A 17,289-nucleotide genomic window follows, 5' to 3' on the forward strand; every position below is an offset into this window, starting at 1 on the left:
ATTGCTCCAAGTCATCTTATGTTTCTATACAAATAATTTAGAAACATTTACCAATTTTGAAACTAAGTTTTTCTGTCTGTTTTCTTGCTATGTCTTGTCCCTTGGCACACCCCTAAATCTGTTCTGGGGGTCCCCCGGACAGGACAGGACAACCATCGGTAGAGGGGGGAAGTTTCACTGACCAAGTGGAAATCCTTACAATGACAGGACATTAGTTGGATGCCACCCACAATAAATATAAAAGAAAACACATTTTTTATTATTTTTATATAGATTATTGTTATATGTACTGTGTTTGTTCATTTGATGGGGAGCTTATTTGGTTGTAAGCATTGACAATTTCAATTTTAAAAGAGGCAAAAGTAAATAAATACATGAAAGTAAAACACAAAACCATAATATACAGATAAAATAGATACAGCAGGCAAGTGCCAATAAGATTACCAATATGGCACCAGGCAAGATTCTCTGTTCCATAATTCGATGCCACAATGGAAAAAGCCCTCTCCCTGTTACCCACCTCACTTCATTCAGTGGGAACGCCTGGAGCAGGGCTACTAAAAAAGGGGATACAGTGGTACCTCGGGTTACTTACGTTTCAGGTTACAGACCCCGCTAACCCAGAAATAGTACCTTGGGTTAAAAACTTTGCTTCAGGATGAGAATAGAAATCGTGCTCCGGCGGCACGGCAGCAGCAGGAGGCTCCATTAGCTAAAGTGGTGCTTCAGGTTAAGAACAGTTTCAGGTTAAGAACAGACCTCTGGAACGAATTAAGTACTTAACCTGAGGTACCACTGTACTAAAGTTAGAGTAGGTGAACATGGAAGAAAGAGATACAATGGGGATCTTCTGTACTTACTTTTCCTCTACATTTACTTTTTTTGATGATTTTCAGAGCATATTCTCTACCAGTTGACCTAGAGAGAGACAGAAAGAGAAATCAACAGAGAATAGGAAGATGAAACAATGATTTCTGTTTTCAGTTCAAGCTGCCTTCAACAAGTAAAGTACCAACTACTGCTCCTTTTTGTTTCCACGGAAAGGCTGGAAGCAGTGGAGAAAGAATACAGGACGGAAGGGTTAAGCTCCATCTCCCAGAGGCTGCTCTCCTCCACCAGATCTCTTGCATCACATCTAACTTGGCCCTAAGGCTCTGCTGCAACAGTATTGGCTCTATTTTATGGGGGTGGTTATGCGTGTGCTCATTTCTGTGATACTATGTTTATGTGGAAAACATTTTCTCTCTCTCCAGATAAAATGAAAGAAAGGAAAGGAAATCATGAAGGACCTAAAATGCACGAGGGGCTCACTGGAAGGGCAGATCCTGAAGCTTAAGCTTCAATACTTTGGCCACCTTATGAGAAGAGAAGACTCCCTGGAAAAGACCCTGATGTTGGGAAAGATGGAGGGCACAAGGAGAAGGGGACGACAGAGGACGAGATGGTTGGACAGTGTTCTCGAAGCTACGAACATGAGTTTGACCAAACTGCGGGAGGCAGTGGAAGACAGGAGTGCCTGGCGTGCTCTGGTCCATGGGGTCACGAAGAGTCGGACACGACTAAACGACTAAACAACAACAACAAAAATGCATGAGACAAATATACATATGTAGCAGTGAGCAAAGAAGGAATGACCACTGGGAGGCATGCAGAGAAATGAAATGTGGTAGTGCATCTGCAGCAGCACAACCAGATGCCAATTCTATGATTCTTTGGCTCTCCCACATTGGTCTCTATAGCCACAGATATGCTGCAAGCTTCCAACAGTTTTGCTTCACCCCCAAATGCACACTGCTCCACTGTCTCCCGAGACAGATGGATGCCAAGTATCCTTTATGAAAGCAATGTATTCCCATATGTGGGAAACCAAGTATCCCCCCTAATGTTGAGTTTACATTCTCATGTTTTGTTTTGCTGCAAAAGGGCAGATGAATAGGACGGATTATTAATATTAGCAGAGACAGATTATAGAGACAGCATGTAAAGAATGATGAACGATGTAGTCACATTATTTTGAAGGAACAGCCATATGGTGCTTTTTAGATTGAACAAAAATGATTTTATACAGCACAAATGCAGAAGCTCATATAGGGTGGTTACACTATTCACCATTCCTTGAGACCTGCCTTTCCAGTGTGCCACCTGCAGTTGAGGTTTGACTGATGGTGACATGAGATGAGCCATTTTAGTGGCTTCACCAGCACGGCTGCCCAGTTAACACCCCACGAGAAGCCAAAAGTTGGCCTAGCAGGCTGCCAGAAAGCAATTCCCAGTCTCCGATTTCTCATTTGCTCCTCCTAAATTCTGAGGGAACTCAGAAGTGAAGCTAAAGTTTGGCTTAGCGTGTCTTCCAAACCAGGACTTGTGGTTAAGCTCCCTCTCTGTCTCCATGGGACATACGTGGTGCCCTCTCTCCCTGTCTGCCTTCTGCTGATTGGTGAAGACATAGTGGGCACCAGGGAAATTCTCCTCCCTCTCCACTCCCTGCCTGCCTGCTGTGGACTCCCCAAATCTGCTCCTGAGGGTTGGGGGAACCTCTAGAACAGATTTAGGAGGCATGCAGGGAGAAGATGGGGGGAGCATAAGTCCTTGCACTAGTGAGCCTATTTAATTGGAAACTGTCCTTTTAATCCAGCAGGTTCCCCCCCACCTCAGTACCCAATGCTTTATTTATTATCAGTTGACTTTTATTGAATTTATTGTTTCATACAATAGTGAGATTTTTAAACAGCTTTAAGGCACTAGAAGGGCAAGGCCAAAATTTCCACATAAACAACAAACAAACAAACAAACAAACAAACAATTAAGCTTGCAAAGCAACCCAAAAAGCAGCCCAAAGGGAAATATGACGAGAGAATGTTATAAAGCTACCATTTGACTGCTGTTGGAAGCCGCCTTTAGGTTTGACAAGGTGAAGCAGAATGGTTTAATTGAATAAGAAACATACAGTATTCTGCTGTCTAACAGGAGTGAAATGAAAACTTCAAAGTTGAAAACCTCAAAGATGAAATTGTAGATTTAAAGTGAAGGCTTGGCAACAAGCGAACAGATGTACTTTGCCCTATTCAGGTTGTTCAAAAACTGAAGCTGTTAGAAAATGGCTCATGTGTGTGTAATTAGCCATTCTTCTGTTTTCCCCACTAGAGGGCTTCTTAGCAGAGCTACGAGAAATAAAGAAGCATCAATAAGCCATCTCTATATGCACAAACTTATTCTGAAGAGTTTCACATAAATATACAATAAAGGGTTTATTGCTTCAAGAAACATTTAAGGCCTATGAACAAAACACTGTGGCTGACCCTCTGTTCACAAAAAAAGCAACTTATTGAACTTGGCTGAACGTAACTACATGCTGGAAAGATTAGCTCATATTATGAAGGGAATTTATATGTGATCAATCCAACAAGCTTGTGACAGCTTGACTGCTTTTAGGTTTGACTCACCTTTTACAACAGAATAGAATAATAATAATAATAATACTGAGAGTTATAAACTTTTAGCTTAACATGTTTTATCACCAACAGTGATGGAAAACCTAGGAAATGCTAGGAACACCCCACAGAATCAGATATTCAATAAATAAAGCACAACTTGTCTACCATTTACAGTGAAAAATACAAGAAAGACTACAGCAATATCAAGGTGCCAAAAATAGAAAAAGTTCCCTGAATAAGTTAGCTTTCCTTTTCCTTTTTTTTTTTTTTTTTTAGAAAAAAAGACTTTCTAGGTATAAGAAATAAGAGGCAAGCAGTATTACATGCTCACTAAACAGGAATATATTTAAATACCTTAAAAAAATATTATGCTATCTGAATTTATGTACTGCCAATTCTGCTATGATTCCATTCCCTCTTACGTCCCTCACCACAAATATTTGACTCTAGGCCTTATAATATTTATTACTAAACTGACCTAAGAGATTCCAAGCATGGTTGCTTTTTACCAAAGCACAAAACACACAATTTTGCATTTCAGAGCAGGTGCATGACAAAAAACAAAGAGACTTTTCTCCAGATCAGGCACAGGCATTTGTTTAATCTGAAAGAAAAATAAATATAAAAGAGCCCTGATTGTATTTAAAACAGATTTACGATTTCAAATAAAATTTCTCTTTTTTTTCATTTGGAATTATCTTGCTTGAACCTAAAGTTTTGCATTGCAATCTGTAGTCTCTATTGACTTGCATAAGAGGAAAGGAATGCTGTGCCCTTAAAAAATAACTGGTGGCAAGACAAAACCCACCCTATGTTAAAGACCTTTGCTGGGGCTTTCTCCACACTAAGTGCTTTTATAATTTTAAAATCAAATTAACTAAATCCAGATTAACAAAATACAAATGAAGGTTTTACAAAAGAAAGAAATTAAGTATCTTTTTAAAATCTCCCCCCAAAAGAGATTTTCCAGTGTACATCCTTTGTGTATCTTTAACCTATTGATTACTGTGATTCTTCAACATCAACTTCGTTGGACTGGTCATGTTGTGTGGATGCCTGATTATCGTCTTCCAAAGCAACTACTCTATTCCGAACTTAAAAATGGAAAGCGTAATGCTGGTGGTCAACAAAAGAGTTTTAAAGACTCTCTCAAGGCAGATCTAAAAAAATGTAGTATAAGACCAACAATTGGGAAACACTTGCCTGCGAGTGCTCCAGTTGGAGAACAGCCTTTACCAAAGGTTTCATGGGCTTTGGTAAAGGGAGAAACGTGCTAAGAGGAAGGCACACCTGGCAAATCCACACCGTGATCAGCTCCTGCCCGGAAACCAATGTCCCCACTGTGGAAGGACGTGTGGATCCAGAATTGGCCTCCACAGTCATTTATGGACTCATTGTTAAATCCATGTTTATGGAAGACAATCTTACTCGGTTAAGAGTGATCACCAAAGAAGAAAAAGAAGAAGCTGGGCTAGGACTATGTTGAATCAAGATCAGTCTCCTCCATGAAGCTTACTGGGTGACCTTGGGTCAGTCACTTGCTCTCAGCCTACCCTACAGGACCATTGTGAGGATAAAAATGGGAGGGTTTATCATGCATGTTGCCTTGACTTCCTCTTCTGCAGCTGCCTTAGTGATGCCTATGGGAGCTGTCCACGGTCCTGTTCCCATCCTTTCTGCTTCAACTGGGCATTGCCTGCTTCCCCTATGAATTTATGTGGGCCTCCCTCATAGGCATTCGTGTACAATGAATGTGGAACTGGATACTGCTATCCTAGAAAGTGGCCACCAGGCAGAGTCAACAGTGCTGGGCTAGATGTACAAAAAAATGTGACCAAGTATCATAAATTCCTGTGATTTGTGCACAGAATACTCTTTTAAGTTTTGGGCGGAAAGAAGAATTGAGGCCTGCGGCTCCATATCTAAATAATAAGAAACTCTCAGCTGAGCAGCCAGAAGAGAAAGCTGCAGGCATTTGTTTTCCAATTGCAAGGGAAATGATTTCTAATGTGTTATTTTAGTACAATGGGAAAGGTTTCACAATCTCCTAGAAGGAGTGTGTTGAGCACAGTCAAGGAAAAAGCCGCAGGGATGGGATAAATCAAAGCATTAAATTTATAGATTGTGCCTGCAAAACACTTATTTCCAGGCAGAGCTGGCGTAATTTTCCCATTGTGTACACATGGATCTGAGACATTCCTTTGTTCCATATGTGCTGGAAATGAAGATGTGATCCAAGAGAAGCCTGACATTAGTGACTGCTTTAACAGTAATAGGTAGGAAATCTTTCTCACCTTTCTATACACTCCTTTACAATGGCAAAATTTCCATCTCCTATAGTCCGGCCAACTTTATATCTCTCTGCTATAGAGGCTGGAACCTGGAAGCCTTCTTCCAACACTTCTGAAAAGAATCAGTACATTTTTATTGGTAGAGAAGGTAACGCAGATATGACACACAATACATATTTTACCTTATGGTTTAAGACAACTGGAAACCATTCAGAATCAGCATTCTCATTTTGCTGATCAGAGAAACCGTGCCATTGATATTGCATACACTCAACAAGTTTCACCAGGCTAAGTATGAAAACTTGTAGGCACCAGACCCAGTTTTACACATTTACAAACAATTCCTTGGCATGTATGAACCTTTTTTTAAAAAAAATTATTATACAAAACAGATGTTTCAGTGATCTGCTCAAAAATAGTTCAATCTCAGGTGGAGACTGCATTAGTTCAACACATCACAATTAAATCTATCTACAAAAGAAGTCTAACACTCGAGCACTTCTTTTATTACATCCTGTAATCGGAGACTGCCATAAACTTGCTCATGTGATAAGTGCTATTTTCTCCTCTGTATTAAATATTTAGTTTTTAAATAAGTGTTCTCAATAATGTCACCAACATATACAACCTGGGCACCAGATGCTTTAAAATCACGGTAAGTCAAAACAGTGAAGGAAAGGGTTTTCTAGTTATTGTATTTTAGTAGCCATTAGAGTGCCATTACTCTTCAAACAGTACTCAAAAGCACAGTTTGCAAGTGTCTAATAACGTTTTAAAAAGCTAGAGCCATAAACCTTCACTTACATGTAAAGTGTTTGGACCAGTTAAATACTGGCAATAGTTACGTATTTCAAATACTACCACTTCAGTTTCTAGCAACTACCAGAAAGAAAGAAAGAAAGAAAGAAAGAAAGAAAGAAAGAAAGAAAGAGAAGCACTTAAATACATGCATCTTAAAGCAATGAAAGCAGAGCTGACTCCAGGTTTGAAGCAGCCCTTGGCAGTGCCTGTTTCTGAGTCCCCTCCTCCAGCAGTGGACCTTGGTGAGTTTACCTGGCACTGGTAGCCATTTTAAGTTATCACAACGCCTCAGAAGAACTCTACATCACGGACATTGTGGGAAATGAAAAAGGCAGCTGAACATAAAAGGGAGGGCAGGGCAGGCATCAGCAATGGGCTCTGCCTGGGGACTGGGCACCAGAAGCTGCCCAAGGATGCTGAGGGCTGATACTGGCCCTGAATGAAAGTGTGAGCAGCTTGCATAGCAAACATGCCCTTTTCTATTTTGGCTTAGAACTTACAACTTTAATGCATGTGTTTTATCCATAAAAAATTTACAATAAATACCAAAGTAAGGGACGCAGGTGGCGCTGTGGGTTAAACCACAGAGCCTAGGGCTTGCCGATAAGAAGGTTGGCGGTTCAAATCCCTACGACGGGGTGAGCTCCCGTTGCATGGTCCCTGCTCCTGCCAACCTAGCAGTTAGAAAGCACGTCAAAGTGCAAGTAGATAAATAGAGAAGGAAGGTAAACGGTGTTTCCGTGCGCTGCTCTGGTTTGCCAGAAGCAGCTTAATTATGCTGGCCACTTGACCTGGAAGCTGTACGCCGGCTCCCTCGGCCAATAAAGTGAGATGAGCGCCGCAAACCCAGAGTCGGCCACGACTGGACCTAATGGTCAGGGGTCCCTTTACCTTGACCTTTAAGTAACAAAATAACTGATAAAAACAAAGTAATCAGCTAGTATAAAATGCTGACAATGACTGTAAGATGGGAGGCATATTTTGTGTGCTGGTGTGGCATATTAACACACACACACACACACACACACACACACACAAACACACACACACACACACACACACACACACACACACACACACACACACATTACCTTCACCAGGTCCATCATTTTCATCCATGGAGCTGCAGACTTTGGTAGATGCTAGTGAGGTAGAGGAGCCACTGTGCTGAGAGCTCTAGAAATATAGAATTGGGTTCAAGGGGAGACACATGGGTGGGAAAGGATTGTTAAATTGTGGTTTCAATGAAGCTAGCTAATACGACAAGATATCTAGGCTGTCTACCTGCAAAAAATGATTTTTTAAAAAAATAAATGTGTACCTTTTGTATCATGTTCTTTGAAGGGACAATCTGTTTCATTATTCACTGCTGAGCTTCTAAAAAAAAAAAAAAAGCCTTCTACTCAGAAAGCCTAGCCTAACTTCTAAAATGTTTACATTCTTTCATTAACCATGTTGGAAACTACTGAAAGCTCCTCTCCCTCTTCCTGGCCTTCCCATCCTCTTCAAATAATTTAGAATATTTCTGCTAATATAATCACTCTTCCTCGCCATTTGCCTCATGCCACACCTGTAGCTCATTAGAAGTATCTGCACGGGGAAGCTCCTCAGTGGCCTAGGCAAATTTTGCTCAAAAGAGAAATGCAACAGAATTTTGTGTTAATTTTTGGAAACCCCTAATTCTAGACTAATTTGACCATGCTGAATTAAAAAAAAACTGCTCTTCCCAAACTGCTATCTCAAGCAGAAGCCCAGAATGTGAGGTGGCATCTGAGCTGTGGTCTTCAACAAATGCTTTCTATTCCCATGGCTGTACAGAAGCTTGAAAAAAACTAGGGGCGTCAGGTACCTATTAAATCAATGGAATACATATCAAAAGCACCCCACAATATTAAGTCATGAAAATAATGCTGCAGTCCATATAGCACTATCAAAAGATAATGCTTTGAAACTGTCTTGTTTTGTGAAATGTTCGGATAACTGGCATCCTAGAAACACAGAGGAACCTTTTAAATATTCCATGTGACTTACAAAGTGTTGTCTCGGCTGAAAGCATATGGCTAGCAGTAATTCTTTTTTAAAAAATATATTCATGGGTTTCTGGGCAATCGTTTGTTTCTAATGAAAGAGTGGATTTGAAAGAGTGGGAAGCTGTTTTGTTGGGGAGGCTTGGGAGTCAAAGAACCATCAAAAGAGGGCTACCAAGCCTTCATGGGGAGTGTCTAGAAATAGGGAAAGGGTGGGCTGTTTAAACTGTGCTTCACTCAAGGTCACAAATTCCTGAAGGGGTGATTGGTCATGTTCCCTGAGCCATTTATGCAGCCAGCCAATGAGAGGAGAACTGGTGATGCAAAAGTCTTCAGTATTTTAGACAAGGATTCAAAGCCTAGGCATGGGGTGGTAGCGTATGGAAAACAGACCAAAATAAACGAGAACTTGCTCAGATTCCTGAGCCCCATCCCCTGTTGCTATCTTTGGATGATTATATACAGATTTGCAATTTATGCAGCAAGGGCATATTTAGATTTGCACAATGCTAAATGTGCTGGTTGGGGAGCGGGGAAACTTACCTCAAAGTGTCAAAGTGCAAAAAGGATGGAAAACCTACAGCAAAGCTCCATGACCCCATTCAGGAAAAATAACAAGTACTGCAAAACAGTCTCTCAGTTGAAAAACATGAAGTGAAATCTTTGCCATTATTTATTTTTTGTTGCTATTGCTCCCATATTTTTTAAAAAGATACCACAATCCAATGCTCTAATTACATAGTGATCTCTGGCTGGGGGGAAAAATGTAATATAGCCGCAGCAAAAATTTATTTAGGTCACCACTTTTTTAAAAAAAATGGATCTCATGTATTTTAATTGGGAGTTTTAATTGGAAGATTTCAGCAGATAAGCACCTCTCCAACATTTTGAATACCATTTCAGAATGATTTAACCCAATGCTCTGCATTCTGAGTAAAACATTAACATCTAAGCAATATTTTGTATGGTACTTTTAAATAATGGAATTTAATTATAAAGCTTATTATAAAGCTGCCTTGGTTCCAAAGCTGTGGGATTCTTATTTACATAGGTGAGTGCATTAATAACATGCAGAATGAGAATCAATTAAATTTAAGAAAATGTTTGAGTTTTTGAAGCCGGTGCCTATTACAGAAGAGGCAGGAGTTTTGTGAATAGTAGGGAGGAGCAGCCAAATAATGCTGCAAATTGGGGTGATTTGGGGATTGCCCCTCCTCTGAAATGAAACATGATGTCAATAAACCTGTCCCACCCCACCCTGGTTTGGACTGGGGCACTCCCCTCTAAGCCCTGTGTTACTTGGGAACTTTGTTTTTCTGCTTTTCTGTGATCTACCCAGTTCTATTTTCTTATATAATATCCTTGTTCCTAAGGGCTTTGCAAAAAGTGAGACTCTCTAAAATGTTATATGTGGCGCACCAAAGAGATTTGGATTATTTTGCTTGTTAGAGCACATCAGCAGAGGTGTGGGGTGTTTTTGTTTGGATGTTGTTGCTGTTTTACCCAAAAAAGTCATTACAGGTTGGTTGGTTTTTTAAATCCTATGTTGTTTTGCTTTAACAACAACAAAAAAGTTCCTTTCAGAGAACTTAGGTCTTCGGGCCTATCAGAGATCTGTAAGGGCCTATCAGGAGACTGGCAAACCCTACTGGAGAACACAAACTAACACCATGAACAAAAGCCAGTATGAAGCTGCAGTTCTTTAGCAAGAATACACACCACTCAGTTACCTTTTAATTATTTTACCACTTCCCCTTCACAAAGGACTATGTTGGAAAGTCAATGCTTTTCGCCCCTCCCCAACAAAAATCCCTTTCATTTATTTGTCTGCAATTTGGCAGGCTTAATCTACTCTGGAGAGCCTCCTGTGCCTGAAAAAAAATTCATCCACTTCAGTGAAAAGAGGTTAAAATTGTAGCCATTTTTAAATTCTTGATTATATAGTCCATGGAGAACACAGAGGTTCATTTTACACAGAATGACTTGTAACACAGATTGAAGTGGACAAGGGTACACAGCAACTCAGAAATAGATCATAATTTTTATAAACTCACAGAAAGATACAAGGTGAATGAATGTTAGAGGCCGAGCACATCCATAGTAAACGACACACTTTTTTTAAACCATTTCTATTCTTACTACCAATATTACTGGTACATATCTATAATATTACTACACTCTTACATATCCAATAAAACAGTCCTCAGGTTTTTAAAAGCAACAGTATTATACTAAATTAATAAAGGAAGATATGATATTAATAAAGATTTCATTGTTATATTATTAGACAAGTTTATGCATTTTCTAATTCGTTACTTGCCTTAATTTTTTTAAAAAAATATTTCAATGATTGCCTTACTCGTCTAATTTGAAGGCTACAGACATGAAAGTTATAAATAAGCAGGAAATCCCAAATCACCCTAATTATCTGAGAATATATTTTATTCTCTTTTTTGCCCCTGGTATTTTAACATTACAAAGAATCTTTGCTATGGAAGCATGATGGCTCTTATTAACATGATATTTTAGCACATCCTATATTATTATTTTGGGGGGCGGGATTCAATAAATTAACTGAATACTGTCAAACACTTTCTCTCAGTTAAGTCAAATTTTAAACACACTGCACCTAAATACACAGAAAATCTGGATTACATCTCGCAATTTAAATTGGGAAATATGATTTTCTGTCCAGCATGTAATTAATGTGTATTTAATATATTTTTATATATCATTAACTGAAGCACAATATCCTATCTTACATAATAATGGTTTATTGAATGGCGACTAATTGATCAAGGGCATTCAATCTAGCAAGAGGTATCAGCTAATGGAAGAAGAGGGATGAAATTTCGGCTGATTCCCTTCCTCCTCCAGAACAGATTTTCCAGGGAGTGTTGGGGGCTCTTCTTCCATTAGCAGATGCCTCATTCAGAGCAAAAACACAAGGAGTACCATGATCTATTAGTGTAGAGTTTTACTTATCTGTTCTCATATCCAAATTCATCAGATTATTTTATATATTCTGTATAGCAGCCCTTTCACTTTTTAATATTTGCACAATAAGACTTAATGACGAATAATCCATGAATTTTCCTTACACACAAAAACAAACAAGCTATAGGTTATTGGTGTACACAAAGTGATCCACATTTCATTTCCTGACAGCATAAGGCAGATAATGCCAGCTAAAATCCAACAGATATAGTTCAAGATAATCAAAGATTAGTTAAGGCAACTAGTTGGAATGAATGGTAGTATTTGTTGTCTGGTGCTGCAAGACAACCTTTAACAGGAAACTCCTGCAATTTTTATCCTAGCAGGCCTTTCTCCCATATAAATGGTTGAAATTTGGCTTGTACATCACTCAAAAGTTGAGTTGTAACTGCTATCGAAAGGGAAAGGAACAAAAATAAGCAATACAGACAAAAGGTACATTTTAACAATATGATGCTAATCTCTCAAGTCATCATTCAGCCAGATATGACCGTATTTCAAATTTTTTTTGGTGACTTCTTACAGAGAAGTCTGGTATTTATTTTCAAAAAAGCACTCCTTTGAATAAGACGCCAAATATACCAGTATTTGCAATATCTTACCTTCTTCTTGTTCCCAAGTAATGGACTAATATTTGTGACCACATTGGAAAGATAAGTGGAAGTATTTATGCCTATTATTTCATATCTGTGTACCGTTAATTCGCATCCAAAAACCTCAATAATATTTAGAATCAATTTAACAATTTGTGTAAAAGATTGCATTTTGTGGGTTCATGAGATTATTCATTATTGTTTCCTGCTTGGCAGGGGGTTGGACTCGATGGCCCTTGTGGTCTCTTCCAACTCTATGATTCTATGATTCTATGAGATAGCATCACCTGCATTTTATATCATTTACTGTGCAAATACCACAGATATCAAGACTTGATTGTACACATACAGCCAAAATTTAAGTTGAAGAAATAAAAAGTAGTGAAGACAAAAGACACCCTTGCCTCATTCCTCTAATTTCAATGATTTTGATAAATATTATTAGAATAAGGTAATATTTTACGTTTTCTGCTTTCAGGTGACTTTTTTTTTATTTAATTCAACTCAGAATCCCTAAATTTTGTATGTGCCACAGCCTAGTTTTGTTTATGTAACCCTGAGTTATTTTTCCTGAACTTTCTCAGCTTTCCCCCCCGAACAGGAATTTCTTGCGTCATCAACATGTCAGTCAAATTTCTTCTACTGATACAATCATTTACATGAGCTGCTTAGCCTTAATGTTTAGAGCCTCTGCTTAATTACAGGCATTCATTATTACTTCTACTTGTCTTTGGACTACTCGTTCAACTAATAAGTCTTTCATTAAAATGCCGTTTTGTGTATAAAAATCTTTAAATAACTTGGAAACATCACACACAATGTTAGGATTCCATCCAAGCTTTTGGAGCTTTGGTGAAGGAGCTAAAAAATACATGGTCATCCAAAATTCTGCACAGATTTCTGCTTGTGAGAGTTGCATTCTAGAGGCACGCACCCTTCTTCCAGACTGGCTTGACAAGATGCTGCCAACATGGCCATTCTTAGGGCCAAAGTGGATGTTATCTTGGCATTTGCAAAATACCAAAGAATGTGGTGATAGCACAAGGAATATTTGCAGGTTGAGTAGGAAACTTGACCCTATCTGTGAACATGGATTCTTCTGCTATTCCCCCATCTCCAGCACCACCCCTCTTTTTTCCAACCCGGTTGTCTTTAGTTTTAGCAACTGACTGGGGAAAATACATTTGAAAAATGAGAGGGAGGGCACTTATAGGCGAATGTACAGGTTGGGGGAGGAGTTAAGCACCTTCTCCCACATTCTAATTTCCCCTGAAAAATGCAAATCCCATCCTTCCATCATGTTATGGCTTATACAGTGGTACCTCGCAAGACAAATGCCTCACAAGACAAAAAACTCACAAGACAAAAGGGTTTTTTGTTTTTTGAGCTGCTTCGCAAGACGATTTTCCCTATGGGCTTGCTTCGCAAGACGGAAACGTCTTGCAAGTTTGTTTCCTTTTTCTTAACACCGTTAATACAGTTGCGACTTGACTTCGAGGAGCTCATAGAATGCGGTGTGGTAGCCTTTTTTGAGGTTTTTAAAGCTTTTTGAGGTTTTTGAAGCTTTTCCAAAACTTTCCCAACACCGTGCTTCGCAAGACGAAAAAAATCGCAAGACGACAAATGACAAATGAAGACGCGGAATGAATTAATTTCGTCTTGCGAGGCACCACTGTGATCAGTTTGCCTATCAGGATATATAAAGAGGAATCTTCATGAAATCTGTTGACTGCTGCTGGTTGTGTCACTTTGAGTAGCTTTTCTTGCTTGGGCACACCAAGTGAGGATTTCCTTTTTATTTTTCTCCTTTTGGATTTTATTCCTTGAATAGAAAGCCCCACATTATATTGTAAACTGCTTCTCACAGAGAAAAAGAGAAAGAGGGAGAATATTTCTCTCTATTGGGATTTTTAGGTGTGTCTGTTTGCGGATTGGTCATTACGGACCCCAAAGCTTAGGAGATGCTGAACATCTAAAAAGATTTCAGTCAACGACTATTTTGGTCGAAATGCTTAAGAATCCTGAGTGATGCAGCTGCACTGTGCACCCTCTGGCTCAGCACAGCTGTAGATCACATTAGGATCACTACAAAGAGAGAATTCCATGCCAAAGAACCTCTATGGAACCTAAAGCGTTTAATACAAATGGCCTGTCTTAATTTTAATTCAGTCTGCACCATGTGAAATGTCATCACCCCTAAACAAATTTTAAGAGGGAACTCTTGCCTCAGTTTCTGGCCACCTGGCTGTTTTTATGGCACACCTACATTAAAAGAAAGTGGCTGCATAAAAGCAGGATTGGGTCTTTAGTGTAATAAGCACTTCACGTCCAGCTCAGGTTCGTATAACAGATGGTCAACATACCACCATTTCTCTATGATGGGAAAGGGAAGATCAGTGCTATAAAGTTTCAACCACATCTTACTGGAAGATTTGTTCGGCAGCTCATTTGTAAACATTTAAAATGGGGACGCCCAGTGACATTCCTCAAATTCAGGGAGCAAAGTATCACAATGCATACAAATGCTCAAAGCATGTGTATTATTTCATTCGGAAGATTTCCCCCTTCTACATATATTTGGGCTTTACTTGGACTTTTTAGGGAGGCATTTACAGTGGTTCCTTAGCATCAGGAAGCCAAGGAAGAAAAGTTGTAAAAATGAGTATCTAGGAATCTGCCTTTTGCAGATTTCTCCACGATTTTTTTTAAGCAGGGCAGTAAAAATGAATGCTAGATGATCTTTTCCGGTCTTTAAGCCATTTTATTTGTGCTTACGCGACCCAAAAAGTTATATTACAATCAAAGCTGCAGAGGAAAGATACATGTAATTGTATCTCCTCTTTATTTTTCTTCTTTACCTGTTAAAATGTGTAGTGTCAGCTCCAAAAGGGCAGCTGAAATCAGGAAAAGAGGGATAAAACTCACCGATGCCTCCACGCTGCTGGGTGAGATAAACTGATTCAGTTTGCATTTAAAGGTGAACCAACCTAATTTGCAGTTTGCAAAACAATATGCAAACCAAAACACAACCATCCTTCAAAATTTGAACTTCTCTGAATTTTGCATATTGTGTAAGTTTATCACCCAACCTCTCCCCTCTACTCTCTCCCCCTACCTCTGGATACTGTATTATCTTACAGTGAACGTAACCAAAATACTTTATAATCTGAACAAACAAACAAAAAGAGACATTGCACATTCTTTTGTAATTCATTAAAATCTTTAATAATTTTTTTTTTAAAAAAGCAATTTCTCCAGCCAGAATGTATGTACAAAAATGCATATACCAGGGTAATGTGCATTTATTATTGGAAATAACTTATCAAAGTGTTGGTGCTGACCTCTAAAGCCCTAAACAGCCTCAGCCCAGTAACCCTGAAGGAGGGTCTCCACCCCCATTGTTCAGCCCGGACACTGAGGTCCTCCTCTGAGGGTCTTCTGGCGGTTCCCTCACTGCAAGAAGTGAAGTTACAGGGAACTATGCAGAGGACCTTCTCAGTAGTGGTGTCCTCCCTGTGGAATGCCCTCCCATGTTTTCAGGGAGATAAAGAACTAAACAACTATAGAAGACATCTGAGGGCAGACCTGTATTGGGAAGTTCTTAATGTTTGGCATTTTGTTATATTTTAAAATGTGCTGTAAGCTGCCTAGAGTGACTGTGGAAACCCAGCCAGATGGGCAAGGTATAAACAATAAAATTCTTCTTCTTCTTTCATTAAAGTTATAATTAGGCGAAATTGCTTTGCAAAAGTGTGTATATTAGGCAAACTAGCATACAAAAATATGCATATTAGCAGAAATTCACCCTAAAATGCTAACGAGTCCTTATGACTTGGTTGTTGCTTTAAAATGCACACTGATGTGGGCATGTGGAGAACTGAACTTAAGATGGGGGGGGGGGGGATGAGAAACTGAGAGAAATTGAAATTGCTAGATTTGCCAATCCCAACCTGTGGTGTTTTTTGAAGTTAAAAATCATCATTATAATGAGACTCCTGTTTCACATCTCTTTTCCTCCCTCTTCAACATTTTAAGATGCATGCATATGACTAATGAGCTAAACTTTATTCTCATATATTGTCAGTGAGCCCTAGCAGCTATTGGTTGAGTTTCTTTGAACATTCTAAATGCTCAGGATGAAAAGGATCATCAACAGAATGCTAATAACAGTGGCGTTTTTGTGAAGGCAGTGGAATACCACTGAGAATGGCAGGGGGGGGAAACTTCATGAAGGCATGGGGACAAGAAAACTGTTAAAGAGAGACAGAATGGGCAAGGGAAATGTAGACTAGGGAGCAATGAAGCTGAAGAAGTGGAGGGGCTGAATTTTATATTGAATTAAAAACTAGGCAAAGCTTTGGTTGAAAGTCTCTAATGCAGTTTTAGTTTGACAAAAGCACCCAGTATTTTTTGCTCTATAAGACACACCAGACCACAAGACGCACCTAGTTTTTGGAGGAGGAAAACAAGAAAAAAAATATTCTGAATCTCAGAAGCCAGAACAGCAAGAGGGATCGCTGCGCAGTGAAAGCAGCAATCCGTCTTGCTGTTCTGGCTTTTGGGATAGTTGTGCAGCCTGCATTCGCTCCATAAGACGCACACACATTTCCCCTTAATTTTTAGGATGGAAAAAGTGAGTCTTATAGAGCAAAAAATATGGTAATTGCTATTCTATTACCAAACCTGGTTGCCCAAAGCAGAGACAATTCTAACTAGCAAGGGTTGACGATTGGCTGCTAAGTTTTCACTGGAAAAACTAGGATGTGCATGCAACTCAAGTTATTCTGAAGAAGCATGTTGCCAATCACTACGAAATGCCTTTTTCAGATTTCAGTCTTTTTAGACTCAACGAGCATGTAAAAGGTAACATAAAAAGAGAGCTTCTAAAGGCAAGCTGATAAGAGGGCTAGAACATTTAAGTGTATATCAAACCAATTTCCCATTCCATACTTCCAAGTCCATACATTCCAAGTCTATTCATTGTCACATCTAAAAAATACGTAGTTATGGCTTGGTGAATTTACCGTCCAGGTAATCCATTAGAATTTTTCTCTTCTCTCAGCACCCACAATTTACATTTTTAAAAAGTCACTGCCTGCATTTATGTTTGGACCAACCCATTAAGCTCTATGGTTCCCGCAGTTCA

At 39.2% G+C, this 17,289-nt stretch overlaps 1 protein-coding gene across 4 annotated transcripts in view; it reads right to left on the minus strand.

Moving 5' to 3' along the window:
- Positions 1-17,289, minus strand: part of DCLK1 (doublecortin like kinase 1) — a 206,843-nt gene that overhangs the window by 40,241 nt on the left and 149,313 nt on the right. For 3 of the 4 annotated variants that reach the window (XM_028726504.2, XM_077927144.1, XM_028726503.2), the window contains 3 exons: positions 7,618-7,702; positions 5,729-5,837; positions 861-918 (listed from right to left, as the gene is read on the minus strand). In XM_028726504.2, coding sequence (XP_028582337.2) covers positions 861-918; positions 5,729-5,837; positions 7,618-7,702 — 252 coding nt within the window. The remainder of the gene's footprint in view (positions 1-860; positions 919-5,728; positions 5,838-7,617; positions 7,703-17,289) is intronic. The other variant, XM_077927145.1, reaches the window with a different exon arrangement.

This window comes from Podarcis muralis, chromosome 4 (assembly GCF_964188315.1).
Source record: "Podarcis muralis chromosome 4, rPodMur119.hap1.1, whole genome shotgun sequence".
NCBI lineage: Eukaryota > Metazoa > Chordata > Lepidosauria > Squamata > Lacertidae > Podarcis > Podarcis muralis.